Source organism: Armigeres subalbatus, chromosome 2 (genome assembly GCF_024139115.2).
Source record: "Armigeres subalbatus isolate Guangzhou_Male chromosome 2, GZ_Asu_2, whole genome shotgun sequence".
NCBI lineage: Eukaryota > Metazoa > Arthropoda > Insecta > Diptera > Culicidae > Armigeres > Armigeres subalbatus.
Window position 1 is genome coordinate 362,381,955 of NC_085140.1, and position 12,293 is coordinate 362,394,247.

The 12,293-nt window shown below is 39.6% G+C and overlaps 1 protein-coding gene across 1 annotated transcript; it reads left to right on the forward strand.

The window, feature by feature from the left end:
• The first annotated feature begins 444 nt into the window (after window positions 1-444).
• LOC134210084 (uncharacterized) lies at window positions 445-11,641 on the forward strand. Its single transcript, XM_062686104.1, has 3 exons — window positions 445-517; window positions 10,670-10,875; window positions 11,348-11,641. Exons 1-3 carry the CDS (start codon window positions 445-447, stop codon window positions 11,639-11,641), a joined length of 573 nt encoding a protein of 190 aa, XP_062542088.1.
• Window positions 11,642-12,293: the final 652 nt, after the last annotated feature.

The window sequence follows — 12,293 nt, forward strand, 5'->3', positions numbered from 1 at the left end:
CCATTTAGGTACCTCAAACCCAGATTCATCACTGCATCGAGAACTGAAACCGGAAAACCTGCCCATCGAGACGAAATGGAAGCCGACCCGGGGGAGGGAAAATCGAAAATTCTCAAATTGTTGGATCCGGCGAGGGGAGTAAGCACCTTATCAGACCCATCGCCAACATAAGGTGTCGGATTACACGCGGTGATGATGGTCGCAGATTTTCCAGTGTCTGTGCCAAGTGGTTGAATTTAAATTCTTTCCTTCGTCTCGGGCTCGGATGATCGGCACTCTCCTGCCACTGCCGAATCGTTTAATTTTATGGAACAGTTGATGGTGTCACATAAATTTTACAGCTGCAATATTTTACCAGATTTGCGCTAGCTTGTCGTTGTAACGAGGGTTGGCTGCTGGTATGCCGTCTGCGAATGAGTGCGTTAGGTGCTTCTGCTCGAGCAGATGGGGGGAATTTCGAGGAAACATAGAATTTGCATTAAATCACTGCAGCAGGTGAGTACTTTCCGCGGAAAAGGTGAGTAAAAATAACAAAGCAAGGCTTAGTCAGCTACTGATATGATTGATTTGATTTGATATTTTTTAGTTTTGAACAAGTAAAGGCGAAAAGGTAAATTTTGCGCGAATCCAATGCTAAATATTACTTTTTCTCATATTGCAGCCTGTGTAGTTTGAGTGGAATTTAACAGTCCCAAATGAGAGCTGCCATCCGCTTTTGAAAGAACACAGAGCTTATGCTGGATTTGAAACCAGCGATATTCCTCAGGGCTAGCGGCTGTAGCGCTCATACAGAAACTAAGCAATATAGGTAGGTACCGTCATCTGGGGGGAAGATGATCATTTTTAAGACAAAACATGTAATAACAATGTGTGTTTACATTTTAAATCGATACAAACATTTTCAAAACATGTACTGCTATACGTTGCAATAATCAACAACATAAGTTTTCTGAAACGCATTCGCATTTATTAAAATAAATTAAATTATCACACATTTTTTGAGTAATCTGGTTTGGGGTGAAGTTGATCAAGACAGCTCTACTAAAATCATTATGACCTAGTAGTCAAAATACACTAGGTTATTTGTAAGAATGTTGAATACTACGTGAAGAAGTCTACGAAGTCAATATTTAAAACGAAAATAGCGTCATTTATGACTATCTCTCTCTTTCTTCCACAAAATACTTTTTCATGATTATAATCGAATAACTCGGATTTTCTACCTAGCGCTAATATTACTTGAACGGACAATATTGTTGACTACCGTTTCATAAAAAATAGGCACTTTTGACTGACACATCATATGATCATCTTCGCCTCAATGATCATCTTCCCCCCATTTGACGGTACTTATGGAAAGTACTCGCTAAGAAGAATAATAAAATAATATGTAAGCTTTTAGTGGAATCTGGAAGCTGCGGATAGAGTCGAAACGAATGTCAAAGAATCTCCAAAGTAAGCTGTCAAAAAGTATCCATCGCATCGAGAGAGGTTTTGTGCATATTGAGCGTAGACGAGAGAGTACACTTGAAATCAACTCATACTAAATATAGCTCATTTTCAACAAATTTCATTTTACTGGCGTCGTTTTAAATATATCGACGTATTCAATTTGACATTCGACACGTTAATATATGCGATGCGGTAAATTGACGGAATCTTTGTAATTAATTTTATAAAGATAAACATATTGATAATTCAATGTGAGAAAATGTGAGTTTCAAGCAAAATATCTTGAAAATTTGATTCGATCGAGTCCGCAGCTCCCAGAGTGGAATGTATTCACTTGACATAAGACGAGTTTGTACTATTCCATTTAACTCCACTACTTTATTGTAACTTTGACAGATACGTATTTCGACCTCAACAGTAAGGCCATCTTCAGTGTCTCGTGCTTAACTTGACCAAAAAAAACCGCACTATAGCCATAAACAACGACCAACCTACACAACGACAGGTCCCATCAATCGATCCAGGAATAGCTCCCCAGCCATTCAGGAGACAAAGCGTGGAAGAGCTTCGAAATACATTACTCAAAATCCGGCAACATCACCAGACCCCCCTGGTAGCATTTTGGTTTTATGCTGGTTTTAAAACACTCTTAAAATGTAATTTATGGTCTACAAGAGTGTTATAAAACTAAATATGTTACTTTGGAAGCCCGCCGCCAAAAAAAAACGTCACCCACGACTTCACGGCAATGGACTTCTCCAGCGATGAATCGGAGCTACCTTGAGCTTGAGCTTGAGCTTGATGACCGCACAATTCGTAGTTGCTACTCCGTGATTGATCAGAACAATCGAAATTGCACAGGGAACCAATAGTTGGGGCTTGGGATTAGCTCTCCAACCTCAATGTACACAGGTCGAGAGTTCAGTAATTAATGGATCGATAACAGCGCTGGCCAAGTCCTTACGGTCATCTGGGATGGGAAGGAATAGTTGGTGTGACATCTGTTGTTACTAGAGACCCAGATCACCTCTGCATCTCCACAGTTGTCACAGGAGGGATTTATGCTAGTTGGATGGGATAAGTAGTTGCACAGATCAGGATTCACCTTGGTAAGTGATGCGACCCATGCAACATCAAAAAGATAAAAAAAAACAATGCTTTGTATTATTTTGATCAGGATTTTAATGCTAACTTAAGTCGTCAGTTACAATAACGAACCATTCAAAGATTTTTTTTTAAATACGAAAAAGAGACAAATGCTTGAAACCAGACAATCCTTTTAGTTTTACTCTAGTTACTTAAAAAAATATGCAATGTATATTATACGAATATAGAAAGTTTACAGATGTTGTGGAAAGCCGTAAAAAAGATGAAGCTTGACTTTAACAAACAAAGCGTCTTATTTCCCATGGAGAGGCTTCGGAGAGGCTTCGGTGCTTTAATTCTGTTAAGTTCTGTTAAGGTGCTTGGAACTCACTAGGAACATATTTAAGTACAATCTGAACTTCTGGTTGCTTGGGAAGTCTTAATGAAAAAGTTTTTTTTTAATTCATACTCTCTAGAAATCCAGATTGAATTTGTACGTGTTTTATTATGTATTATTCCGTATATAATATATTTGACATATATGAATCGTGTTGAATTTATGAAACATGTGTTCTATATCTACAGCCATTGAAAAGAAGAACATAAATATATAAAAATACACCAAGCTTGTATTTCTAAATTACGAAATATTCCTCTTTGTTGATAGAAAACCAGAAAACAAAATTTGTTAAATATATAGAACATACATGAAAAACCCAGATTAATCCACCTACAGTGAGATTTTGACCCTTCCTTAGTTATAAGGAATTTTTTTCCAGACTCCAGTATTTAAACCGAGATAAAACTACTCTGCTTCCCACGGTGATTTACCGTGAAAGTGACAAAATAATTGCCTGCCCAAAGGCGGATGTCATGGGTTGAGTGACAACTCAACGAATGATAACGTACTGTACTTCATGCTGCCTATCTATAAGGCGCTCGTCGGATTGAATAACTATTGTGACATGGTAACGCTGGTTGCATATATTGTACTCGTAATTTCCAGAGACCTCGATATTAATTAATCCAGAACTAACTAAATCAGTCATTGATCTGAGCGAAACTCAATAGCGTTCATTAATAACATATATTTCGCCTTATGGATGCCTAATTTGGTAAAACTAAACTTGTTCAATACCTTAAAAATGAGCGAGATTTTTAAGGTAGTAAATTTCGGAATTTGCACACATACGCACACATACATGCATACACGTGATCTATTAGTATCTCAAAACATGCTCACATTTGCTATCTAGCATCCACTGAAGAAATTTTTGAAATCCATTCAAATTTTTACGTTTTTTGCTTTTCTGAGAAGATTTTCTTGTACATGCTTCTATATGTTCTTAAATTAAAATCATTTGTTTCTTTGAAACAAATCAGAAAAATAGGCATAATTCCATGTCATATCGTTTGTTATAATTATATTTTCAATGTCAAAGTGCATTTGTATAAAATACCATACATTTTATTTAATAATTCGCGAGATTTCTTGATAGATCAATACGTAACACACCTGCGTAACGCATACAAAGTGAAATTATAGACACTTCCGAAGGAAGGGTCAAAAAGGAAATCAAAATATTGACAATATATGAAAAGAGCGACCGATTTTGTTTGTTTGAACTTTTGTTTTTAGCGACAGATATTGCCAACAGGCCTATAGGCTCCGGCACATCCATACAAACTGTACTGTACTTAGATTACATCTCATAAATTAGCTTATTTCAAACATGCAAGATCGTTCATTCCAGAACATATTTTCAATGACCGACGTTTTTCGTAAGGTTAACATTATTTCAAAGAAAACCTGACCAACGTTTCCTGTAAGGTCTTGTACCCAATAAATTCATTCGATGTCACAATGAAATGACAATTATTGTTTCCAAATGTATCTCAAACATTCAAACTTATGTTTTTACTGAAAGTCATCCAAACAGAACGATCTGTTTATCGTTCTGTGTTCTAGATCAGATTGCAAACAATTCTCCAAACCCTTGATGTTTAACAACATTTGCGACATGATATTCAACACCGCTGTGTATGGTAAAGCAACAAGGAAAAGGTTACTAGCTTTGTACGCATACCCGCTCGGAAAGATCTTCTAGATGTCTCCCGTGATATCTCTGAGACAAAAAAACGAGTCTCCTAGATATTTTTCTTCGATGTCTAGAACCTGTCAGACCTCAAATCCGCCTCAAATGCAACAACCGTTTCTACCTCAAATTTTAGACGAGTAACCGGTTTGAACCGAAAGGGATTTGACATATCGGTTCTCTTAGATGGCGCCGAGATATCTCCTAGACATGAGTACCACAGTTCTGCTAGATTTTTGCTAGATATGATGGAGATATGGGTACCTAGATTCTTCTTCTTTTTGATCTTTATTATGTTTCGGTTTGTTTACAGTGAAAATCATGGAACCATTTTAAATATTTTATTAGCATATGTTTCACATAATTATACAAACATTATATTATATTCGAAAATTAGAACGCCTTTAAATTGGTTACGAAAGGCGGGGTGCTGGCGTGAATTGGGCATAATCAAATGTAATTTCGACATTACACTCGCAAACTTTACGGCATTTCTTTCGGATTACAGGAATTGGAATTTGATGGAATTTTAAAAGTATTCCAAATGAAATCTTGCGGATTTCGAATGGAAACCCGAAGGATTCTCAATGGAATTTTCAGGGGATTTCGTTTTTTTTCGACGGGAAAACACAAACAGGCATTCCAAAGATGTTTTCCGTTGCTTTCCGCAATCCGCTTAAACCGTCAGCAATCGGAACATAACACAATCGGCCACATTTCCACTTTCTTTTTTTTCTGCCTTTTTTCTTTTCAATTCCGCCGCCGTGAAATCATCATCATTTTTTCCTCCCGTAGGCTGTGTCCGAGGTAAACAGAATGACCACTAAATTAATCACCAGCGGAATTTACGATAAATAACGGGAAATTACAATGAACAAATCGGAAAACTCCCGAATGTTATAAAAAACTTTCGAAGCTATGTATGTCCGTGCGTGAAAAATGTGTAGAAAAGATGGCGCGTGACAATTCGACAGGTTTTGAACCGCTTCGATGGCGCACCGGTAGATACACACACAATTTTACTTAGCCGAAGGCATCTTTATACGGGCAAAAGATAAAAATGAATCTTGACTAAGACGGTTTGCGTCTTAATAAGGTAGACTTCTGTTCTCTTCTAGATTCCTTTCCATGCGGGTAGCACATAGCCTATGTATGTACACTCAAAATAATTGTCACTTTAATTCCACTATAAAAAGTCATGTAGACTTTAAAATTCGAAACTTCCATCGGCTTTACTGGAATCAAATAAAACTTACTCAAATCATAAGTACATCTTAATAAGAAATGTAGTGGAATTCATTAGAAAACATAGAAAATAATATTTATATACTCTTCTAGTGAATTCTACTCAAAATGAATGGATGAAAAATATATGAGTGGGGTTCTCAGAGCGAAAAGTATGTTTATTAACAATCGCTAATGAAACATTTTGCAGAAGCATTATGAGAACGACTTGCAAAGAATTCGGTTTGGGTGTGAATTAACTTTATACTCCTTTTTTGCCTTCGTCCGCTTCTAGTGGACGGGATACCATCTACAGGGAAACTAGAAACAAAATTATCGAAGTTTCACTTCAAATTTAAGTACATGGCCAAACGAAAATTCACTTAAATTTTATTTAATTTTCTAGTGAATTAAGAATAATGAGTGCCATCACTAATGAATAATTTAACTTTTACAACCGAAACTACATGGAAAATATCTGCATATGTTTTCAAGTAGATTCTAAGTGAAAATTATTTTGAGTGTATATAATTATCGTTCGTTACTTTTGATGGCGTTGCCTTAAGGTGAAGGTGGGTTGAGTACCAAAACAAAGCTTTGAAAGTATTGGTACAATAAAAACTGTCATATACTGTAGTAGTATTGGTATCGTATTTATAAAAAACAAAAAATATTAGTAGGGTGGTTCAAAAAACGACCCAGCACCACCACGCTCACTCGATTCCGTCCCATGCTCCGAGTGTCCTCCAAAAACCGATTTGAACAAAAACTGGTTGAGCGCAAGCCGGTTCAAGTTTGTATGAAAACTAGTATGGGAAACTAAACCTTTTTTTACACTGGCTACAGTGCCTCCCCTCCAAACGCTGGCGAAAAGAGAACCCACATAGCTGAAAGCAACATTCCTGAGACTTCACTAAACGAAAACCGCACCGCAGGAAAGATCCATTGATTACGTAACGCAAAAATAGCATTTTATACCCCACTCACCCCCACGTCACACTTTTTGTATGAAGCATTTGCCCCCTGCGCGATTGTGTAGACTAGACTAGACTAGAAGTATCTGCCCCTGGTGCGATAGATATTACAGACAAATTCTGGGTATTTTGTTGAATTGCACGTTTCACTGATGCCTTCTGGGAAGCCAAATGGTCATGCTAAAGATTCGCAACCTCGCTTAAAATCGACTCCCAACTATTGGAACGACCATTCTATATGGATTGTTTATGGAGTTGAAGCTCTTGAATATTTCATCCAGTCATATGGTCTCCCCCTCGCCATCGCCCAATGACGGAGTGCCACAATCAAAATAATATAAAATTCAACCTCGCCATATCAACTGTCATACAAACCTGAAACGACCTGTACACGGTAAGCCTATAATCAAACCAGCCCAAACCATCGGATAACACCCAAATTATAAATCATAATCGACTGAGCGTGGTGGAGGAAATTTATTTTTTGAACTACCCTGTTTACTAGTTTGCTGCTGCCGGAGCCGTTGTTTACATTCGCTCCACGATCAGTTTTTAATCGTTTTTTTCGGGCAAAAATAGCAGTTTATATTAAGTTTTCGGTTTAAACAAGTGATTGATTTCGAAAATTGATGTTTAATTTGCATTCTATCAACATTTCGGTGTATTCATGTGCGGAGAAGTGAGTGAAAGCTTGATATTTTCAGTGCCCTTTGAGAAGAAGCGAAGTGCAGTGATAAACCCACCAAATCGCGAACGGGTAATAAATTGGCACGAAACTGCTAATTTTTTATATTATTCGAGCCGAAATACATAGGACTCTTTGGATAAACATGTTCCTTATCACGGGAAGTGAATAAATATGCTGTGAACAGGTTAGTAATTTGAATATTAAACTTTTGTTCGATGCTGTTCGAAGCATTCGAATGCTGGTGGGAGAGGGGTGCGGGAAGTAAGGGGTTGACCCGTGGGAGGCCCGGTGCCATCTTGACTGCCATCGTGGTACTCTTCCAACTATGTCCTTAAGCATGTGACCCTTACTCATTTCTCTATGTGATAGTCTTTTTCATATAGGAAATGCATGTCCAGTAGAGTGGGGCGCAGTTGTATGGAAAAACGCAAAATTCGTCCGATCAAGTGAGATCAAGGTTTTTCTGAATCGTTTTGGGACCCCAATCAACTGTGCAAAATATGGGCTCGATTGGTTGCAACCTCGCATGCCGCATCGCGTTTTAAATTTACATGGAGATTAGTATGGGAAAACGTACTTTTTTACATTTTTGCTCTTAGCGGCTTCAATTTATCATCAATTACGTGACTCAAAATGTTAGCATATAGTCTGGAAGATGCCGAAAAACTTTGCCGAAGAAGGTACGTAGCTGGAAGGTCTACAAAAAATGTTATTACGTTTCGAAAATTGAAAATTCAAACCATGTGCAAGAAATCAATGTTTCTGCCAGCACTACCGGACAACCTATGGTTATCGAATGGCAAAACCCATCTTCCTTCTTGTCGGATTTTTTTCTTTGTGAAATAAATCCGGATAGCTCCCATTAGCTATAAAGCCCTATAAGATTAATTATTTTGAAATAACACTCAAGTAAGTTATTGGTCTACGTAGTTCGGCAGTGCTGGCAGAATAAACGATTTTTTGCATATGGTTTGAACACTCAATCTTCGAAGCGTTATAACTTTTTTCGTGGACGTTCCAGCAACGTGCCTTCTTCAGCAAAGTTTTTCGGCATCCTTTGGGTTATACTTTAACGCAATGAGCCACTTGGTTTACGATGAACTGAAACCTCTAGTAGTAGAAATGCAAAAATATACGTTCTCCCATACTAATTTCCATACAAACTTCAAACGCGATGCGGAAAGCGAGGAAGCAACCAATCGGTCCCAAATTCTGCACAGTTGTTCAGGACCCAGAATGGCTTCGAAAAACCATTGATTTGAAAAAATGACCATGACGCCCCACTCTAATGTCCAGGCTCCACCCATCCAAACCTATCCAAGCATGTAATATCTATTTGTAAGTTTCCTAAGAATAATTTCAAGTCAATAAAGAGAGTTCGTTTTCAACCATCAAGTAGTGAAGTGTTGTATCATCCGAAAGTTCCTACGTTTTGCCTTTCTCGTACAACTAAGTTGTACTTTTTATAGAAGCCTTTAAGACCCATAGTATTATATACCAATCGACTCAGCTCGACGAGCTGAGCACATGTCTGTCTGTCCGTTTGTATGTATGTGTGTATGTGTGTGCACAAAAGCTATAAAAAATATTAGACAACTTTTCGTATAGTAATCCTTAAACGATTTTCTCACAACAGGTTTCATTCGGCCTTGTTGAACACTATTGAATTATATAACGATGGGTCATTGCGTTTAAAAGTTATGAAGAAAATGGTACATCGGACCATATAAACCCCATATAAGGTTGGTGTCTTAACTAAATGCGAGAAAGGCACCACCAACGCTAGGTGGATTAATTTGGGTTTTTTCCTGTTCGGGTGTGCCACTGCGACCTGTTATTAGATCTATTGTAGCGTTACCCGTATCCTTAGTGTTAAAGTGCATGTCGAATTACTTCATTACTATTGATAAGCAATGCAGTATCGGTACAGTTGTTGTTTTGTTTCCTCAAGAGCACCATGACAAGGTCCCGCTATTTAGACCCTTCACAGAGAGCAATCCCATTGAAGGCGAGCCCCTTATCAATAGGAAATCAATCCTTTCCTGAGAAAACAGAACAGTGATACTGTTTTTGGCCATGCATCGGAGCCCTAGCCACATCCTTGTCTTGCTTCTAGAATATCACCAGTAAACAATGAAAACCCGGGATTTAGCTCTGTCTACAAGACCATTTCAAGCAAGAGAATTTGTTCAGTAATAAGAACTTCCGTGTGTTCCTCTCACTACCATTTTCACCAGTTCATGAAGAGTTAGTACGTATTTAAACCCCTAACTCGATTTTTCCAGCAGTCAGTTCAGCCTAGGACCGGGTACCGAGGTTTTTTAACTAATTGCTTGAAAAGTTGTTTCCGCTGCATACAGTCTAGCCTCAAACAAGAGGAATTCGAGTCTTTCAACTGTCTGCAAGGTAACATTAATTATGTTTTATTTCTGAGACTGCTGTTGGTAGCGGGGACTAAATACGATGAATCCTTAATTACCACAACTTATTGCCCTAGCTAGAAAAATGGATTAAGCTAGGGCTCTGTTTGGTAGATCTTACACCGCAACACACTACGTCAAAGTGATCTACCGTGTTACGGGAAAAGTTCCTACGTTAGGACCAACATAAAACTGTAACTACAATGCACGTAGCTGCACATACAGAGGTCGTTCCGGAAATTCTAGAATAAATGAACCTTTTATAATGAAATTAACAAAACTTATTTTGTGTAGTTATGGAAATTTAATGTTCATGGTGCCGATATAAGCTGTGGTTACCCTACATGAGTAAACTATCAGTTGTATGTATCAGTTGTACGTAATGTATAGTTGCGTATTATATAAAAAATACGAATTGTAGGACATGACATTTGGATTGGCCAGTATGTCATAATCAAAAACTGCCGCTACCCCAAACAACCAGACTCAGCGACCCTCCTAACGAGCGGCTTTCCTAATGCCAAAAAAAACACTTGATCCACTAACGCGTACTTCACTTTTATTAATTCTTTTTTCAATCATTTGTATTACAAAAACCAAAAAAAACATTCAACATCCGAAAAAAGTGACGGGAGCAAATTCTCTCCAGCGAGGAATCGGAGCTACCGAAGACAAACCCTAATCAAGGTCTTCGATAGTTCTACTCCCCAACATCGCATGGAATAACAGTGAATACTCTGCGTGGTAATCGGCAACAGCGCCCGGTAGTCCTCAAGCGAGTGGACGGATTCACGGATGATCCCAAAGAAGTGGCAGAAGAACTGGCGAAAGTGTATTGCAAGAGATCGGCAACTTCCAGCTACCCTCCATCGTTCCAGATAGCGAAAGCGGCAGCTGAACGACGGCCCATAGATTTTTCGTATCACAATAATAATGTATCTTCTTCTTCTTCTTCTTCTTCTTGGCATTACATCCCCACACTGGGACAGAGCCACATCGCAGCTTAGTGTTCATTAAGCACTTCCACAGTTATTAACTGCGAGGTTTCTAAGCCAGGTTACCATTTTTGCATTCGTATATCATGAGGCTAACACGATGATACTTTTATGCCCAGGGTAGTCGAGACAATTTCCAAACCGAAAAATGTCTAGACCGGCGTCGAGAATCGAACCCAGCCACCCTCAGCATGGTCTTGCTTTGTAGCCTCGCGTCTTAGCAGGGGATGTATACAACATCGATATTACCCTGAGCGAACTTATCTGGGCCCTCGACAAAGGGCGAAGTGCCTCAACAGGTCCAGACTCGATCGGGTACCCTGTGCTGCAACGTCTTCCGCTATCCGTAAAATCGACACTTTTCGAGGTGTTACACGATATCTGGCGCAGTGGTGCGTTTCCCGCCAACTAGCGGAATGCCGTCGTCATTCCTATCCCGAAACCTAACTGCCGCGATTCCGGACCGAATGCCTCCCGGCCAATCTCGCTCACCAGCTGCATGGCGAAGCTTCTCGAGCGGATTAATCATCGGCGACTGATTACCGAATTCGAATCCAGTGGACATGGTACCGATACGTACTTTGCCGAGCTTGAAAGATCGTTGCCTACTACCGGCGAGCACTGTCTGATAGCATCCCTGGATTTATCGAAGGCATACGATACCACCTGGCGACACGGCATCTTGCGAACTCTAAAGTCTTGGTGAATACGTAGTCGGATGCTGAATTTACTACAGAGTTTCCTCTCAGAACGCACCTTCCAGGTATCCATAGAAGGACATATATGTCCAGAGTACCTCTTGTAGAACGGAGTACCTAAGGGTTCCGTCCTGTCCGTGACGCTATTTCTCATCGCGATGCAGCCAATCTTCCGCGTGCTACCCGCTGGAGTTGAAATCCTTTTGTACGCTGATGACATCCTGCTTGTGGTGCGTAGAGCAAAAGAGGAAGGTTTACACCGCAGATTTCAAACCGCCGTTAAAGCTGTGAACAAGTGGGCGAAGAGCGTGGGATACTCTATATCTGCGACCAAATCGCAGACGTTTTACTTCAGCCCCAACGCGCGCCGAGAGACGGCGAAAGAGATCATCATCGAACAAACCCCTCTTCCGAAAACCAATCTGTTAGTCCTGGGTCACTCTGGGCCGAACGCTCACGTTTAAACCGCACTGTAAAGCGGTGAAAAAATCGTGCGACTCATGACTGCGAATCCTCCAGATGATTGGAGCGAAACTTCCACGTGGTAACCGAGCGACCCTACTGCAGGTGGGTTCGGTGCTACTAACTGCGAAGTTAATGTATGGAGTTGGACTAGTGAGCCGAGGAGGACCGGAGACCCTGCAGACCCTCGCCCCAGCG